The sequence below is a fragment of the Silurus aristotelis genome (genome assembly GCF_946808225.1).
Source record: "Silurus aristotelis genome assembly, chromosome: 16".
NCBI lineage: Eukaryota > Metazoa > Chordata > Actinopteri > Siluriformes > Siluridae > Silurus > Silurus aristotelis.
This window is the reverse complement of record NC_139589.1, coordinates 7,913,998-7,932,068: the sequence shown is the minus strand read 5'-3', so window position 1 is coordinate 7,932,068 and position 18,071 is coordinate 7,913,998. Positions and strand designations below refer to the sequence as shown.

Here is an 18,071-nt window from a genome sequence, read left to right as displayed (position 1 = left end):
TGTGCGCATGTATTTTCAAGGCTGCAGAGGTTAATCTACACACCAGATGGGAGACATATGATTAAGACGCAGCTTCCCAAACATCCATTAGGGGGTTGTCTGCTTCACACACACCCTACCCACCACCATCACCTTCACCACCACTGCCACTTTTGCTGTGATTCTTTGTTTTAATGATGTTAGATGTCAGAGTCTGATTTAATACTCAGTCAGGCAGGGAAAGCAACCAAATTTGGGATTTTGCTAATGGGGTTTAAAAGCCACAGTGACTGTCGCTTTTTTAATTGCTAATGTGTAATCAAAGGCTTGATAAAGATGCTCCATCAGCAGGAAGTCTTTCTCTATATTAGCTTACTTAAATGCTAAAAGATGTAGGGCAATTGCCGTCACACGATTGATACCGAAAATTATTTTGTAAAAAATAATTTACAAGAAAACGAGAACCAAAAGAAGCATTAAAACGTACATACGCTGCACTTGATTGTGTTACAGGAGTGTTTCCACAGAATTTCAGAGGAAACCCCCCCCTATTTTTGAGGTGCGTTATTAAGAAGAGAACACTATTTGTCTCACTGGGAAACGTATTTAAACATGAATGCTTTAACTGTCTGTGATGGACTGATAGATGATCAGAATTCTTCCATTTATGCTGAACCTTTTAATTGGAGGATCATTTTCCTGCACAGATTCACTTCATTAACACATTGTTCTTATTGAATTCAATGCCAAGAGATGGCTGTTTGATTTATATAACATTGATTCAAAATAAATGAAACTGGTCCATTATATTTCCAATTATTACAAATATTAACCTGAAGAAGACATTCTTATCAACAACTTTACCTTTTGCTTTAAAAGCAAAGCATGTGCCCTGAAATTATCAATGAAGAGTCTTATAGACGGAGCTGGCCTATTATTTGTTGGTGTGGACATGGTTGTCGATGAAATAAAAAGCTGTAGTGCTTTCACTTGGTGTGCCAATAGATTTGTGTTGGAACGGTCATTGGGTGGGAAAATAGAGCTCCACCACACCACTCAGATCAATACAACTTACCTCCTTTGCAACATCTGGTAAAGGGGAAGGAAAAATCAATAGGTTTTCACAGCATTATCATTTCAACAGCACTATTCAAGTGAATATACTTTTATGTCAAAAAGCCATTGCACTGTTACAAAATACCTTAGGAATGTAATCAATCACCTACAGGAGATCCACCATGCAAAATGTCACTGTCAGTGAAATATCAGGCTTTCCAGGTTTAGAAAGCTCTGTTATCAGTAGCAAAGCGTCTATAGTTGTTTTGAACTGGCAGATGGGGAAATGACAAAGAAATCTGATTTGCTGAAGTTAGGTTTAAGACATTGAAAGTCATTTGAGTCACAATCCAGAACTTGGTATATCCCAAAACCGGCAGCAAAATTATTCTGGACAATTAGCATTCATTCATATTGTGACAAATAGTTGCAAAATACAAGCAAGCAGACCAAGTAATGAGACCTTTTGTTTGTCTGCTGCAATGGTTTAAAAATACAAGCACTTGTATGAGTTAGTTCACTTCACAACACCTGTTCAATATTTTATTTTATTTACGATGAAGGAAACAGTGATTTTCCGCTGTATGAAAGTTTTAGATTGATTGATATAGTGAAGCTTTTAGTATGGAGACATTTATGTAGCATTTGTGGAAAGAGCGTCAGCACTCCGGATAATAACAAGAAACTCTTTTTGTCTTATTCATATTAACAGAATGTTATGGGAAAACTGTTTATAGCTGCTGTCATGTAAGTGATCAAATACATATAAAGTGAATACCTTTGTTTCACTTAGTTCCACTTCATTAACATATATTACAAATGTATAATAAATAATACATTTGTTAGGTTGTCATATATTAAAAAATAAAAAATCACACTTCAGGCTGGTAAAAATAACTCCACTCTACTTCAGACGCAATCTTGTAAACATCCTATAAAAACACCACACATCGCATTTTATTTGATACTCAGTTTCTAACAGAAAGGAAACTGCAGATCTAACATTGGAAAACATACTCTAGTAAATGAGATTGTGAACACGGTTGGGATCTATGGCACACAACAGCCTCAAATCCTGTATCGTTAGTGAAACGCTGACCGTATCCAATCCTCTTAGTCAGCAACTTTTCCTGAGAAGAGCATCTCTTTTGCTCGTAATCCCTGGCTCTCCTGCAGCAATAACTTCTCAAACTTTCAGCAATACAACAGGCCAGACAGAATCTGATTAGAGCACAGCGCAGACAATCGAGGCCACACACTCAGGATGACTCACTGCTGAAAGAGATGCATACAACTAATCTGAAGAAAAAAAAAAAAGTTGTTTGTTCTCCAGGGAAAACGCGTCCCACTCATTACACAATACAGATTGTCTACGCTAAGGCTGTTAAGTTATGGTGATCTGCATTTTTCTTATCTGCCGTTATATATGCTCTATTTCAAACGTAACTGTGTTGCTGTTCCACCCTGCAGCCCAACTGTAGCTTCAGATTCCTGTTCCTGACTGACAGAAGAAGAATCCAAGCTGAACATTTGCCTTTGAAGCCCAAAAGTCAATGTGTTTTACCCTTTTGAGATGGTTTCCTGCTTACCACGGTTGTTAAAAGTGGGTGCTACCATAGCTGTCCTGAGAGCCAGTCTGGCCATTCTCCATAATCTCCTCTGCCCTCTCTCCTCAGCAACTTGGTTCTACCTGCAAAACTGCTTATCCCCGAGTATTTTTTCTGCATAAACTTTACTGACTGTTGCACATTAAATACCAGGAGATCAACAGTTTCTAAAAATCTCAAACCACTTAGCAATAACAACCAGGTCCAAATCCCTTCATGTTTATCCCATTTTCATGAAAACACTGATCATTAACTGAAGCTCTTGACCTGCATCTGCACTGCTGCCACATAACAGGCAGACATGCATTTGTCTTTAGACAGCAGGTCTTGAAACTATAGCTAATTATCCAACTAATGTTCTGAAATCCTATTATTCAAAATATAAATAAATAATTAACGTATCAGCAATAAAATGAATTGAAAAAAATCTAAATTCCCAAATTTTTGAAAAACCCAAATTTATACTAAAACTACATTGTTTTATTTACTACAGTAAAAATATATCTAATGCTAAGAATATGACAGAATGCATTTCCTTATGCAGCTGTAAGGAGCAACGCAGTGCTGCATGACACCAACACAATCTCAGAATCAACTAACCTTATACAAGCTGCAGCTCAATTTGCTGGTAATGCATCTCTCTATTTATATCTGACAGTTATTCCCTGCCCACTGCCTCTCTACCTTTTCACTGTATGCTAGACTTATTCCTGCTTTCTGCTTTATCTCTGGCATGGAGAAAAGCACGAAGGACGTGTTTCTACCTCGGCCTCTCGTTCTGGCTTTAAATAGATAAATGAGCATTTTGAATACCGTTGTCATTGTTTAGCTTTCAGGTCGAGCCTGGCGCTCTGTGCTTTATAAGACTGAAGAAGTGCAGACATTCCAACCGCATCACTTAATGCAGTATGGATTCAAGCAGCAGGAAAAAAAAAAGAATAATGTCCTCTTAGCGAATGTGATGTTCTTTTCCATGCAGCATAAATCAACTTAAGGCTCTTTTATTAGCACTGCAAAAGAATGTCACTCTGTCACACAGCCTTAAACCTCCAAAACAACTTTCACTGATTAAATAATATTTGAATTTTTATTGGAATTTTTTTATTCAAAATAATTTTATTTTGAATTGGTATTTGACAGCAAAAAAATTTTTTTATGTTAAAACTGACATAGTTTTCAATTGACTGAAGTAACATTGCATTGCAATCTCTCATGAATAACAATACATTGGCTTTTTTAAATAATATATGTTTATAGTTAATGAAAAATAAACCAATATATTAAACATTTTTGTTTCATTTTATAGTTTCAAATATATTTTAATGTTTTAAATCTTTAAAAGATTCAGTATCAAATTGCATCACTTCAGCTGATTCCAGTCACTTTGCAATTGTTAAAAAAAAACTATTAATAATATTAATTTATATTCTGATATTCATGATATTTAAAAAAAAATTACATGGTGAAATAATTGAATTGAAATTCCCTGGATGAACTGTGCAAAGTAATGGAGAGTGTGTTAGAGAAGTGAAGAAAAGAGTGCAGGCAGGGTGGAGTGGGTGGAGAAGAGTGGCAGGAGTGATTTGTGATAAAAGGGTATCTGCAAGAATGAAAGAGAAAGTTTATAAGACTGTGGTGAGACCTGCGATGTTGTTTGGTTTACATTTATTTGGCAGATACTCTTATCCATAACGACTTACTTTATCTCATGTATAAAACTGAGCAGATATGGGGTTAAGGACCCTACTCAAAAGCCCAGGAGTGGTAGATTGGTGTACCTGAGATTTGAACTCATAACCTGATCCAAAGTCTACTGCCTTAACCACTAAGCTACCACCTCCCCTGAGAGACAGTGGCAGTGACGAAAACACATCTATCTATCTATCTATCTATCTATCTATCTATCTATCTATCTATCTATCTATCTATCTATCTATCTATCTATCTATCTATCTATCTATCTATCTATCTATCTATCCATCCATCCATCCATCCATCCATCCATCCATCCATCCATCCATCCATCCATCCATCCATCCAATTGCATAATGAAAATCACAACTCAACATTATAAATGCTGATATATTTATTATTGTGCTTGACTAGTTATTTAAAAAAATTAGCCATATAAATAAAATTACAACTTTTAATCAATTTCGTTTATAAAAAATGTGTTTGACTGCACACACAAATGAGATGCCTGCTGTAAACACTGTCACTGACTGGTCGTTTTTCTAAACAGCTATACTGGAGCTTATGCTGATGGACACAAATGCACCAAACGTGTCACCTTAAAAGTGGCTGCCTTACATCCATATCCACATCTACATCCTCCCACACAGCCCTTAATGGCAAAAGCTAAATCTCAACCTTAATTACAGTTCCAAAGTCAAGAATGTTTTATGTTTCCACAGTATGTAATGTTCTTTTATACAAGAGGCCCTGCTCACTGCACTGACCCGCCTTGGGTCCAGACACGACACTGTAGGCAGCAGCGCAGGCATGAGCGATCTGAGAGAGAGGAGCAATGCAGTGATTACCGCACAGCTAATTTGGGTTCAGAGGGGGCATAGACATAGCTGCAGTAGGAGGACATGACTCAGGGACGTCTGATCCATCAGCGCTAACCTTCAGGAAGTGACAACGCGTGTCCCGACTGCCACAAGAAAACTACAGCGAGATCCACTGCAGTGCACTTTGCGCCCTGAGACATGGACGTGCCATGATCTAGTTTTCAACAGATACAGTGCAGACGAAGAGACAAGTTATGATGGATGCACTGATAGAAATGTGACTTGAATTGATTGCTGGGCCTTGAAGCCAAGAGAAAGCGATGGAGGGAGGGAATGAATGAAAGTTTCCTGGACAGGGGGGATGGAGTATCTCATGGCCAGGGCATGAATATTTAATGTGCGTGAAGAAGCAGGGTTGGAGGAAGCTGAGTGCGCTGCATCAATGAACAACTGAAAGATGAACCACAGGAGGAAGTGGGCCAGCCGAGAGGGCGGGGAGAGAGGAAGAGGAGGTCAGTATGCTGCCTACCACCATGCTGAGCTCATGAAGTTACCCTCTCTCTTACACATGCACACACACATACACACATTTCCGCACTCCTCCTCAGAGTCTGCCTTGCTGTGTAGCTGTGTGTGAATGAACACTGGCTTTGGTCACACAGTAGCACAAATCTGATTTATTTCTTTAATCCATTTTTAACACAAATCGGAATATGCATTTGCATCCATAATTATATTGTTGAGCACTGACTGGTTTACAAACAACACAGCAATGATTCTGCCACATACAGTGAGGAAAATAAGTATTTGAACACCCTGCTATTTTGCAAGTTCTCCCACTTAAAAATCATGGAGGGGTTTGAAATTGTCATCGTAGGTGCATGTCCACTGTGAGAGACATAATCTAAAAAAAAAAAATCCAGAAATTACAATATATGTTTTTTAAACTATTTATTTGTATAATACAGCTGCAAATAAGTATTTGAACACCTGTGTATCAGCTAGAATTCTGACCCTCAAAGACCTGTTAGTCTGCCTTTAAAATGTTCACCTCCACTACATTTATTATCCTAAATTAGATGCACCTTTTTGAGGTCGTTAGCTGCATAAAGACACCTGTCCACCCCATACAATCAGTAAGAATCCAACTGCTAACATGTCCAAGACCAAAGAGCTGTCCAAAGACACTAGAGACAAAATTGTACACCTCCACAAGGCTGGAAAGGGCTACGGGGAAATTGCCAAGCAGCTTGGTGAAAAAAGGTCCACTGTTGGAGCAATCATTAGAAAATGGAAGAAGCTAAACATGACTGTCAATCTCCCTCGGACTGGGGCTCCATGCAAGATCTCACCTCGTGGGGTCTCAATGATCCTAAGGAAGGTGAGAAATCAGCCCAGAACTAGACAGGAGGAGCTGGTCAATGACCTGAAAAGAGCTGGGACCACCGTTTCCAAGGTTAGTGTTGGAAATACACTAAGACGTCATGGTTTGAAATCATGCATGGCACGAAAGGTTCCCCTGCTTAAACCAGCACATGTCCAGGCACGTCTTAAGTTTGCCAATGACCATTTGGATGATCCAGAGGAGTCATGGGAGAAAGTCATGTGGTCAGATGAGACCAAAATAGAACTTTTGGGTCGTAATTCCATTAAACGTGTTTGGAGGAAGAAGAATGATGAGTACCATCCCAAGAACACCATTCCTACTGTGAAGCATGGGGGTGGTAGCATCATGCTTTGGGGGGGGGGTTTCTGCACATGGGACAGGGCGACTGCACTGTATTAAGGAGAGGATGACCGGGGCCATGTATTGCGAGATTTTGGGGAACAACCTCCTTCCCTCAGTTAGAGCATTGAAGATGGGTCGAGGCTGGGTCTTCCAACATGACAATGACCCGAAGCACACAGCCAGGATAACCAAGGAGTGGCTCTGTAAGAAGCATATCAAGGTTCTGGCGTGGCCTAGCCAGTCTCCAGACCTAAACACAATAAAGAATCTTTGGAGGGAGCTCAGACTCCGTGTTTTTCAGCGACAGGCCAGAAACCTGACTGATCTAGAGAAGATCTGTGTGGAGGAGTGGGCCAAAATCCCTCCTGCAGTGTGTGCAAACCTGGTGAAAAACTACAGGAAACGTTTGACCTCTGTAATTGCAAACAAAGGCTACTGTACCAAATATTAACATTGACTTTCTCAGGTGTTCAAATACTTATTTGCAGCTGTATCATACAAATAAATAGTTAAAAAAATCATACATGGTGATTTCTGTTTTTTTTTTTTTAGATTATGTCTCTCACAGTGGACATGCACCTACGATGACAATTTTAGACCCCTCCATGATTTCTAAGTGGGAGAACTTGCAAAATAGCAGGGTGTTCAAATACTTATTTTCCTCACTGTATCTACATTTTTAACAAGCAGCAATGCAGCAGTGCAGCGGATCCACACTTTCATACTGCCTTGTAGATAGCTACGTTATGTGACAACTGATAAGGTTATGTTTTTAACAAATTAATCAGTTAATTTTGACTATTCCTATGATTATAATAAATAAAATGCACATTCCGAATTGTACCTCCAGATAAAGGTTTTCAATTTAACTAGGGATGCACTGAAACAACAATATCACTGGGAAACTTCCTGCCTTTTCAAACGTCCGCCACAGAGGGAGTGCGCATGCTCGGAGGGGTTTTGCTTTTCTGTGCCGCGTTTCTCTCATATTCAGCATAGCGATCGGGATGTTTGGATTTCAGGTGATAAATTAAACCCAAGGTGGAGAAAGTTTTTGCAGACTGCTCTTGAAATTTCGGCATTACATGTTTTGCAAATCGCTATCCGTGGGTCTTTCTCAGATACACTGAAATACGTCCACACCACAGACGTTGTTTTTGACAAGCACGTGCAGGCCGCGGTTTCTGTTTGCGTCATCACAACAAACTGTTTTGGCCGTGTTTTTTCGGTGATCAAAGTCTTTCGGCAGAAAACCGAAAATGCACCTTTGGGCATTTTTTGGGCAAGTTTTCGGTGGCCGAATATTTGGTGCATCCCTAAATTTAACCCATCTTTTACACTGCTTACACTTCATGAAGTGAGGAAAATCAGTGGTCAACAAATGAAGTGTCTGTTTGGCACGTTAGCAAATTGGAAGCAAATAAAAAGACAGTAAGGAAAGAAAGAAACAGAGGAGCTAGCTAGTGTGCCAAATCATTTAGCAAACATTAATCAACAAAGTTACATATTTCATTGATTAGCTACTTAAACATAAGTCTAAATTATCCAGCTACCCCTGCAATTATGCATCTATCCCTATAATTTGGATTTGTGTTTAAGTAGCTAATCAATGAAATATGTTTACTTTGCAGCTACAGTCTGTTTAGCTAGCTAGCCGGCGAGGAACGCTAACACTGTACAGTATCTGACTAACTTGAGCTTCCACATTTCATTACTGTCCAAATATATTAAACTTGGTAGCTAGCACCAAAAAAAAAAAAAAAAAAAAAGTGCTTTCAAATCTGTTTGGAAGTTCCAGCAAAACTTTTACTGGACAAAATTGTATTTTTTTTATGCTTTCGCTCACACGTTCACTTTCTCTCACTTTCAAGTTGCTTTATTATTTGTTTGTTTGTTTGTTTGTTTGTTTATATTATTATAATTACAGCAACAGTGCAGTTTCATACATTATTTATACCAACATAGTCAATTTATGTTGATCATGTTTTAATGAAATGTAATGGAGCACTGGCATTCTGAGCTAAATAATACAAAACAATATATAATATTGTTATATAAATATAAAATATATACATTTATTGCAGCATTCCCAGCATACTGTCACAGCTTAGCTTACCTATGCAAATGTTTTTATAGATTGTGTATAGAAAGCTTACCTTTTTCCTACAGAGTTACTCTAATTTTGCCATACCTCAATCACTCATTAATCCTTTTATGAGACATCTGGTTAAAATGCAACACTTATCCACTAATAGTGTCTAAAACATTCCAACCTCCTGCTGAAACATTATTACATACAGCAAGATGAAGCAAGAATTTCTATAAACTCCCACCAAACTCTCCATGACCCATTGCTTATTTCTAAACCACATTTTGTGCAAAAGAGTCTTTATTACCCTTTAAACTTGAATGAAGGAGCAAAATATTTTTATGACAAAAGGCTTCAGGCTCTTTGTTAATAACTTTCCATTACACTGACAGGTATTTTAATCATTTACAAACTTAATATACCACACCTTTACCTAAACCATCACCACACGACTTCTGGGCCGCCTTCCACCCAGGTTTACTTCAGACCTGTGAGAAACACACCTACTCTTGAAGGTTTGAAGCTTTAAGGTCTGTAGTGCACTTAAAGAAATAAATAATTTAAGCAATTCAAAGCAAACTCATTTCTGCTTTGTTGTGTTTATTCTTCTACAAAGCAGCACTCCATAATCGAGACTGGCACAAAAAAAAATATATCCAGTTTGCATGCTGTTTTTTCTTCTTCACATCAACCATCTGAGACTAGCTAGCTTCTTCGTTTTATTAAGTTTAAACTGAAACTTATTTGGTTATGCAGACTGGAGAGACCTAACGACAGCTTTGCAGTACACTGGTCAGTGTTTCCACATAACCATGCATCTGACTATGCTAACTTATAGAAAGACAGTAAAATCTCTACTAATTTGACAGATTATACATCAAAAGTAAGTATGTTTTGTGAAATTCAGCAGTGAGTAGAGTTTTTTGCCAAGCTGAAGCCGCATAAGCGTTTATTTTTTACTTTTAAAAAGTACTCCTAGCCTACTGAGGCTACTCGTTCCCCAGGCCTCTGTGTGTAAAAAACGAATGCTGCAGGCATGTAATCTCTGTACCAGGCACCAAGTTACTACATTATCCAGCACAGAAATTTCTCCAGCATAGTTCGTTATTAAGGCCCCTTTTTTGATCCAAAATACAAGATTTAAAACCTAGAATATAAAGGAAACAAGGCTATTTATTAAAATTCTCTCCAACTTTATTAAAACGGCTATTTCTTTCACATTCCACTACGCTTTGGGGTGGATGCAAGAACATTGAATGCAAGTTTGGGCAACTGGCAAACAACACTACCTGGGCAAAATGAGAGCGAGAAACGAGAAACTGAAGATCAAAAACTGAGAAACAAATATGGCTTGGTAATTGGGAGTGAGATGAATGCAATACTAGGGGGTATATATACAGACATAATCAAACACAGAGGAAGAAAAAAAGCTGAGAATGGGAAAACACTTGAACACAATGACTAAACAAATTACTTACCCAAAAAGACTGGAATGTGAAAGTCCTTTAGCACTTCGTTGCAATGTAAACTCCGACTCGCCACGCCATGCTCTACAGGGGGATATTTCCTGATGTTTGGCAACGTTACCAAAAATGACAGCTGCAATTCTTCTTAGTGCCAAAATGATTGGCACCTATTACTTTAAGTACATAAACAGGGATGATGATTTCTGCCAAACCACACATTGCATTATTCCCAAACCATCGTTCTCTCTCAAAGTGGCTAAAGGGTGTTATGTATAAAGTTTCAATACAGACTTCCCAAATCACTACCTGCCTTTAATATAATAGGACTGAAGAACTATGACAAATGCTCCAACGCAAAAGAAGACCTATGGGATAGGTTCTTGTACACCAAATTAACCTTTAGATAAAAGAATGAAAAAAGAAGCAATGAAGATTTTCAGAGCTCTTTCAAGCTAGTTCTAGCCAGTTTTCCCCTCAGCATTCCTCTTTTGCTCCAGCTGGGCAGGTTGACCTCCTCCTCTGTGAGTCATACTGACCTCCTCCACACACACACACAGAGTACAGCCCACTCCAGCATGTGCAACACCTTCACAGTCTTCCATTACTCATGTCTAAGAACACGGTTCTCACACCTGAAAGCCTACCCAAGCCTCACGCCCACAAACAGGAGGAATTATTTTCTATTAAAAACACTAATTCTATATGCTGCAGCAATTGTGCGAATGTATGCAGACAGACTCACAACATGATACAACACTAAACTATTCTTATAGAACTGATGTTTGACTTTATTCATCTGAAATATTAAAAATTTTGATCATTTTTACCAACCTATCACTTAATTACACTGATGTCTGAAGTTCACACTAAGTTGTACCTAATAATCTGTCTACAATGTAGTTGCAAAGATATTTGCCCTTATTTGACTTATTTGTGAATATTTGCAGTTCTTGGTGTGAAATAAAAAATGAGCCTTTGCACTTGTAGCAATGAAAATAGTAAAAATATCAAAGAATGTTTGCCGAATTATTCTATAATCTGCATTTTTGGCATTAGGATAAAATATTTCAACTTACTCTTTGTTCCATTTGGTGTGATTTTTATTTTTTTTTCAAAATTGTAAGCCAAGCAACAGTGAAAATCTGTTGTGACCGTTGGTTTATATTTACCATCTTTTACATTTTAATTGAATCGAGACACCTTAACCCTGCCTTCTTGTTTCTTCTGACTCACAAAACCTAGGTTTGTAGTTTACAAAGTAACCATTCAAACAACATGTCCTTTCCTTAGTGTTGAGCTGTTTTCTCTGGTACATGAATTTTTATTTGCCTTCAGTTAAAGCAATTTTGCTCTACCTGAGCAAACATGATAGCATTGTGTATCGCCATTACTATTGAAATGCTACTCGTGAACGCTTGAGTATTACTGAAAAGCAAATAAATTAGTTAAGCACCGTGTTCTCCAATTTAAACCATATAATCCTAAGATAAAGACTGATCGTTTATAGATAGGGATCTATAAGAGATAGGAATAGACAGCACTTGCCAGTTTAAAAAAAATAAATAAATAAACAGTTTATTACCAGTTATGCTTGAAATTTCTTGAACTCTTCTGGACACCAGGATTTTTGCTAATGGCCAAATTTCTACTTAAACAGGGTGCATGCTATATTTCATATACATTATACAGGAAGGATATTTTTCCATACATCTATTTTAATTGTTTTATAAACATGCTAAGTACCACTATATGGACTTTCTGTGCAGGACGATTACTGTGCCAACAATGCCACAGACCACCATGTGTATTGGCACACCACTTCAATGAACTCATGCTCTGAATTATTTTTAAAAAATGTATTCGAATCACTAATCAAGTGTCACTGAATCACTTGTCCTGTACACATAACATCCAAGTGCAGCTGTGATATTGTAACATCAATTCACATGAATGATACAGATATATGACTTGTACTGGCATATGACAGGAGCCATTTCACATGCTGAGAAGACAAAAATAGTAACACACTGACCTTAACTACTACAACAGTGCAAAGACATGAATAATTAACCAAATCCCATGGTGTGCTTTGGAATGGGTCTATATACAGAACATCATCTAGTGGTGTTTATTCTTACTGCTTTTTCCTGTCACTAATAGCCAAGAGAACAAAGCTGGTGATGTGCAGCAACGACAGAGGAGCTACAGAAGTGGGTGGAGATCCTGAGTCAATGTTGTCCCACATACCAGTTGGCTGACAAGTGGGCTGATGGTTTTTATAGACGTGACTATAGCTTTGAGCCAAAAAGAGACTCACGAAAAAAAAAAAAACATCGGTATCAATCGTTATATGGCTATCATTGCACAGCATGGTTCCTATGAAACATAGCCTGGCACCAAAATGTGTGTGCTGTGAGTACACCAAGTCCTGATCACAGACAAAAAGCCCATTAAATGGTTTTGAGTATCGAGAACTGTGATGCGGTATGTCCCATCTATATTTCCTTTTGGAACAAAAGGTTAGAATGGCGACGTGTTGAAATGCTTGAGTGATTTACACAGCAGTCAGTGGTTTTTCTGAAATGCCACAGCTCTGTCAAATGTAAACAAACTTCCCACTACACTAACTAGCAAAATATGGAGAACAAAAAAAAAAATACTTTTTTAATTGTGAATGGTTTTTTACCTCCATCTTCACTGTCGACTGACTAGATGACAAGATGCTGTGTTTTATACAGTACACATGTGGTCCAAGGTCAAGGTCATCAGCAGAAGTCACCTGACATGCCTGAGTGATAGCATATAGCAGATAGCATACTTATGGTATATAGATATTTAAATATTAAGCTACTTGAAAAAGCAGTGCCACTGTGTAATAAATGCAGATTTGCATTTCTCCAATTCATTTGTTGTATTTTTTCTTGATATATGTGTCTATAACACTAAAGGACAAATGCAGACAGCTATATACCATCTTTTTTTTTATTTCAGGGACATTTTAAGGTGGTACAAACCATCTTGCACTTCTTGGTGGCTCAAAGATAGAGGGTCTGGATAACTGAACAGAAAGTCGGTGGTTTAAGCCTGAGAACTGCCAAGCTGCCACTGTTGGGCCCTTGAACACCCTTTAACCTTTTCTGCTCCAGGGGTTTGTATAAAAGCTGCACTCTGACTCTAACTCCAAAGATATGCAAGGAAAATTATTTAATTGTGATTTGACAGTTGAAATGGCTTCATTTTTTTAGAACAATTAAAGCAAATAAAACACACACACCGGCATGCAGCCAACTGAAACCTGAACAGATGTGCTTCTATCTTTGTGTAAGATGCCAACACTGCTTTATGTAAAGAACTGGGTTCCAGAACCTGACCTGCTCTTTTACCCACTTTTAAAGCCACAAGACAAAAGACGCATAACTTTGTTTGAGAATCTTGGAATATAAATGAAGGTTTTAGAAGTCCATATGTGAAATTAATCAAAGCTTCACACAGTCCCTATGGGAGGCCTTGTAGGAACACATGCTTCTCTCTCGGGCTGTAGCAGCAGACTAGAGACAGACGGCTCAGGAGAAAGTGTATCAGAGACAGGAAATGGCCCTTTGAAGTGCTGAGAGTGAGGAAATGGAATCCACAGCTCGCAGACTGCTAAAATACTCGCTCGACAAAACTGGGCGGATAAAGGCCATAGAAAGGTGCTCAATGCCATGGGATCTTAAGTACTGGGAAACATTTCTGCACAAATTTTCCATGCTTCCAGTTGGCTGATAAGTTGGATCAGGTGTGCAAGAGTTCTCGAAGAGAAGCATTTACTAAAAAACCATAAAAATTTGACACTCCCCAAAATAGGTCAGCTTAAACTGCAGCCCTTCAGTCTACCCCAAAGCTACGTCAGTAGTTTTAATAATTCCAGTAGATGAGGCAGGTATATTCTCAGCTATATATCTTATTAATGTTTCCTTGTTCATAACATTAAATAGATCATAAAGAACTTACTCTTTAGCCAATGTGTTGTAGCAGGTCTCTTAGTTGTGATGTTTTGCTCGACAATGGGTACCCTGGACTGGGAGCTAACATTCTAAACTATGTTTTTAACATACACATTGAAGGCGCATGCCATATCCATTATACTGACAATATTATAGACGTATAATAAAAGTCATAAAATGAGATATCGTTACTCCAAGTAAAGAGCGTATCCCTCTAATGATCACAAGATCTAAACAAAAGTTTTCAGTGTTTGCTGGTTTTTAAGACTGTAAGGTTCCAGCGATCTGATATAGCATCCAGGACTGATATTAGCCTGAGATGATGGATTGGAATCAGGTTATATTTCAAATCGACCTGATCTGATTCACTGACATGGTATTTTATTGCATGCCATAAAAGCATGTGATCTTGACATCTAGAGCAATCACTCACTCATTGTGAGGATGTTAAATCGCAACACTGAGAGCAGAATTGATGCATCTCTAGCTACAGCTTAACCTGGAATCAATCAAGCAATAAAATACCCAGTTGAGAAAAGTGGATTAAAACAGACACGACTTAAAACTTAGCCATCGCATAGCCCTGAAAAATCTATTTTTAAAAACCTTGGGATGACAAACTTTGTGACCTTTAAGCTATGGGACTAAAATATTCTAATGTAATGTCCTTTTAAATGACTAACTTCAGATTTATTCCATAAAGCATCTCCACTGACAGTCACTCCAGCCAAAGATGTTTGGAAATTGACTGCCTCAGCTTTCTCCACTGTGCTTAGTATTCTGCAGCGTTTCAATGCAATCAGCAAGTCATCCACGTTCCGATGTTTGATTGGTACACTCGCTGTAAGTGATTTTGGCTGGAGTAGAGCTAACATTATAAATCATAATTACAAGACATTAAAAGCCAAGATTTTTGGAGATTGATCCATATGCAAGGGAAGAAAGGCCACAAAATCAGTTGCACTGTGTAACATTAACGTAATCAAAACTGGTACCAATTTAGGATGCCTGCCTGTAAGTGTATCGTGTCTGAATCCTGAGTATTATAGCGTCACCAGAGCGACATTCACTCGGGCATACAGATTAGTCATAATAAGTTTAAAGGAAACAGACGTTATCAGGCATATGTTCCCATCATGGTTAAAGATCCACTGTTCCCTCAGGGAAGCTGTGAGATGCTTCAACATGTACAGTGTAGTCTGCTGACATGCAGCCTCTGGGCCCTAGTTAGCAGGCTTTATCCTGATCAACTCATCAGCTCTAGGAAGGAGAGAAGGCTGTTCGGCTGCTTTTGTGTTCACATAGCAAAGTAAAACAGAGACCCGAGCTCTGGTATATGCCCAGGGCTATAGTCGGCGAGCTGCATTTGCCAGAAGACAGCTTGAGACAGCAGCGCAAGAGCAGAAGGTGGTAGCTTCATCTGGTCACACAGGAGGGAAATGTGAAGCATATGCAGGCCAATGCGTGGCCAGCAAAGCACAGCGAGAGACTTCCCTTAGTTAGAGATGATGTGACATATCATGCCAGCTGAGGCTTCTTCACTTCTAAATGGCAAATGCTCATGAAACAAATTGAGCTGCATTTTTTGCTTCCAGTGTGTTTAATAGAAGGACATCTCACAGATCTATTTGACCATTTCAGAGCCTTATCTGCAATCCTTCAGCCCTCTGGTGGACGAATGTGCAACTGCAGGGCTAACTGAGTCCACTGACACATCATTTATTAAAAAATAAATAAATGAATAAAAGAACATAAGCAAATGCATTACGTTTTTTCTATTAAAATCCCATCCAGCAAACAAGCATGCACTCAAACATTTAAGTTGCTGGTCTACACTGTATTTACATTTTGTATCTTTCAAATGAAATAAGAGCACAGATCCTGTAGAAGTGAATGAAAAATGCAGTAAAAGCAGAAAGGGAAAATGAAGCAGTCATTAGTGCATGTTAGAAAAATGGGTGCTTTATATGAATCTTGGAGCATTATCAACATCTGAGGTACGTGAAATCCAACTCAATGACATCATGGAGTTAGAACAGGTGCATGCTGCACAGGTGCACAGAGAGTTTGCAGTGCAGAACTGCATACCAAAAGGTTGACATTGAGTTTTGCTCAATATTATTTTGTACAAAATAAATAAATAAATAAATAAATAAATAAATAAATAAATAAATAAATAAATAAAAACCACCTGTCTGTAGTGTGGAAAAGGTGTCAAAAAAGAATTAAAACAGCAACTTCAAGTCAGAGCTGCAGGTTTGGTAACACTTTCAGAAAGGGGGAATGAAAAGAAATGAAACAAACAAACAAACAAACAAACAGAAATCAAAGTGATCACAGGGAGGAAATCAAATGCAACTTGAGGATGGAGGGGCATCAAACGTTGCACTTCAACTCACCTTGAGCGGCCGTTCCTCGGGCGCTGAACACACTTGCTATCAAAGTGGCCACATACCAAATCATAGTACTATCGCCAGCCAGTAAGAGCGCTCATCATATCTCAAAGTGCCCCCTTCCTAAAATCATTCCTACACGACCCCCGGGATGCAAGACGCACTGCTGAAATCCTTTTACTCATGCCCTGCACCCTTTCCTCCGGCGCTTCCCTTCATTCTCGCCCTTCTTCTTCCCCTTCTCTCCTTTTCGCATCCTTATCTCTCTCTCTCTCTCTCTCTCTCTCTCTCTCTCTCTCTCTCTCTCTCTCTCGATGAGCCTCTGCACCTGCACCAGCGCGACGCGGCCCGACGCGCCTTTCAGATCGCGACGCCGGCGTAAAACCAAACCCCCCAGAATTTAGCTCTTGGACACCGCCCCCGCTCGAATGTCATTGGTGGACGTGGGAGGGCCGAGGGGCGTGGATTGGCTCCGGCTGCGTCGCTCGCGAGGTAAAAAACGGCGCTCGGCCTCCGCGTCAAGGTGAGTTGCGGCGTGGAGCAGACGCGGCGCCGCGCCGCAGTATCATGCGCAATAGCGGAGTCCCGCGCGCACCTCAAGCTCCGGATAGAGGTTTCCCTAATCCCTCACGTCTCCTGTCTGAATGGAAGCTGGACCACAGTGTGCAGATCACTATGATGAAACAGCAACCTTGATCACAGGGCTTGGCTCAAACATCATCCCCCCACCCCACCCCCACGATGCGCATAGTCGCTTTACGCACGACCCCTGCGGCACTGAGCTCCAAAACTCTAGATCGAGTGGCGGACCCCTGAAAGCTCACTGAAAAGTTACACGTGATCGCTTTTCAGACCTGGAGCACTTTGGGCGCCTGATCACGTAGTGTTCGAATTAAGTTTTAAGAGTTCAGGTGGGCAGTCTTAGGGCGTGACACACGTTTTTACACGTGGGATCACGTTTGGACCAAGTATTCACAAAGTGTACAGGATGATCACCTGAAATGTGTGATTTTTCCAGAAGGGAAATCACACCGATAGTTATAATAAAATTTTTCTTTTTTTAATTAAAATAAATAAATAAATAAATAATAATAATAATAATAATAATAATAATAATAATAATAATAATAATAATAATAATAATTGTTTTTATTATTAGAAGCAGTAGTAGCAGTAGAAGTGTTTGTGGTGGTGTTTGGTGTGTGTGTTTTATGGTGTGTGTGTGGTTTTATCTGCTTTTAAGGGTCAAACAC

General features: G+C 39.0%; 1 protein-coding gene across 5 annotated transcripts in view; it reads right to left on the bottom strand.

Moving 5' to 3' along the window:
• igsf9bb (immunoglobulin superfamily, member 9Bb) overlaps positions 1-17,594 on the bottom strand; it is a 104,618-nt gene extending 87,024 nt beyond the window's left edge. For 4 of the 5 annotated variants that reach the window (XR_014537268.1, XR_014537269.1, XR_014537270.1 and 1 more), the window contains exon 1: positions 16,825-17,543. Coding sequence is in view for 2 of the 5 variants with exons in the window: in XM_083564825.1 (XP_083420951.1) it covers positions 16,825-16,888 (64 nt within the window). In the remaining 3 variants the exon portion in view is untranslated. Of the gene's footprint in view, positions 1-16,824 lie in introns of all 5 variants that reach the window. The other variant, XM_083564826.1, reaches the window with a different exon arrangement.
• Positions 17,595-18,071: the final 477 nt, after the last annotated feature.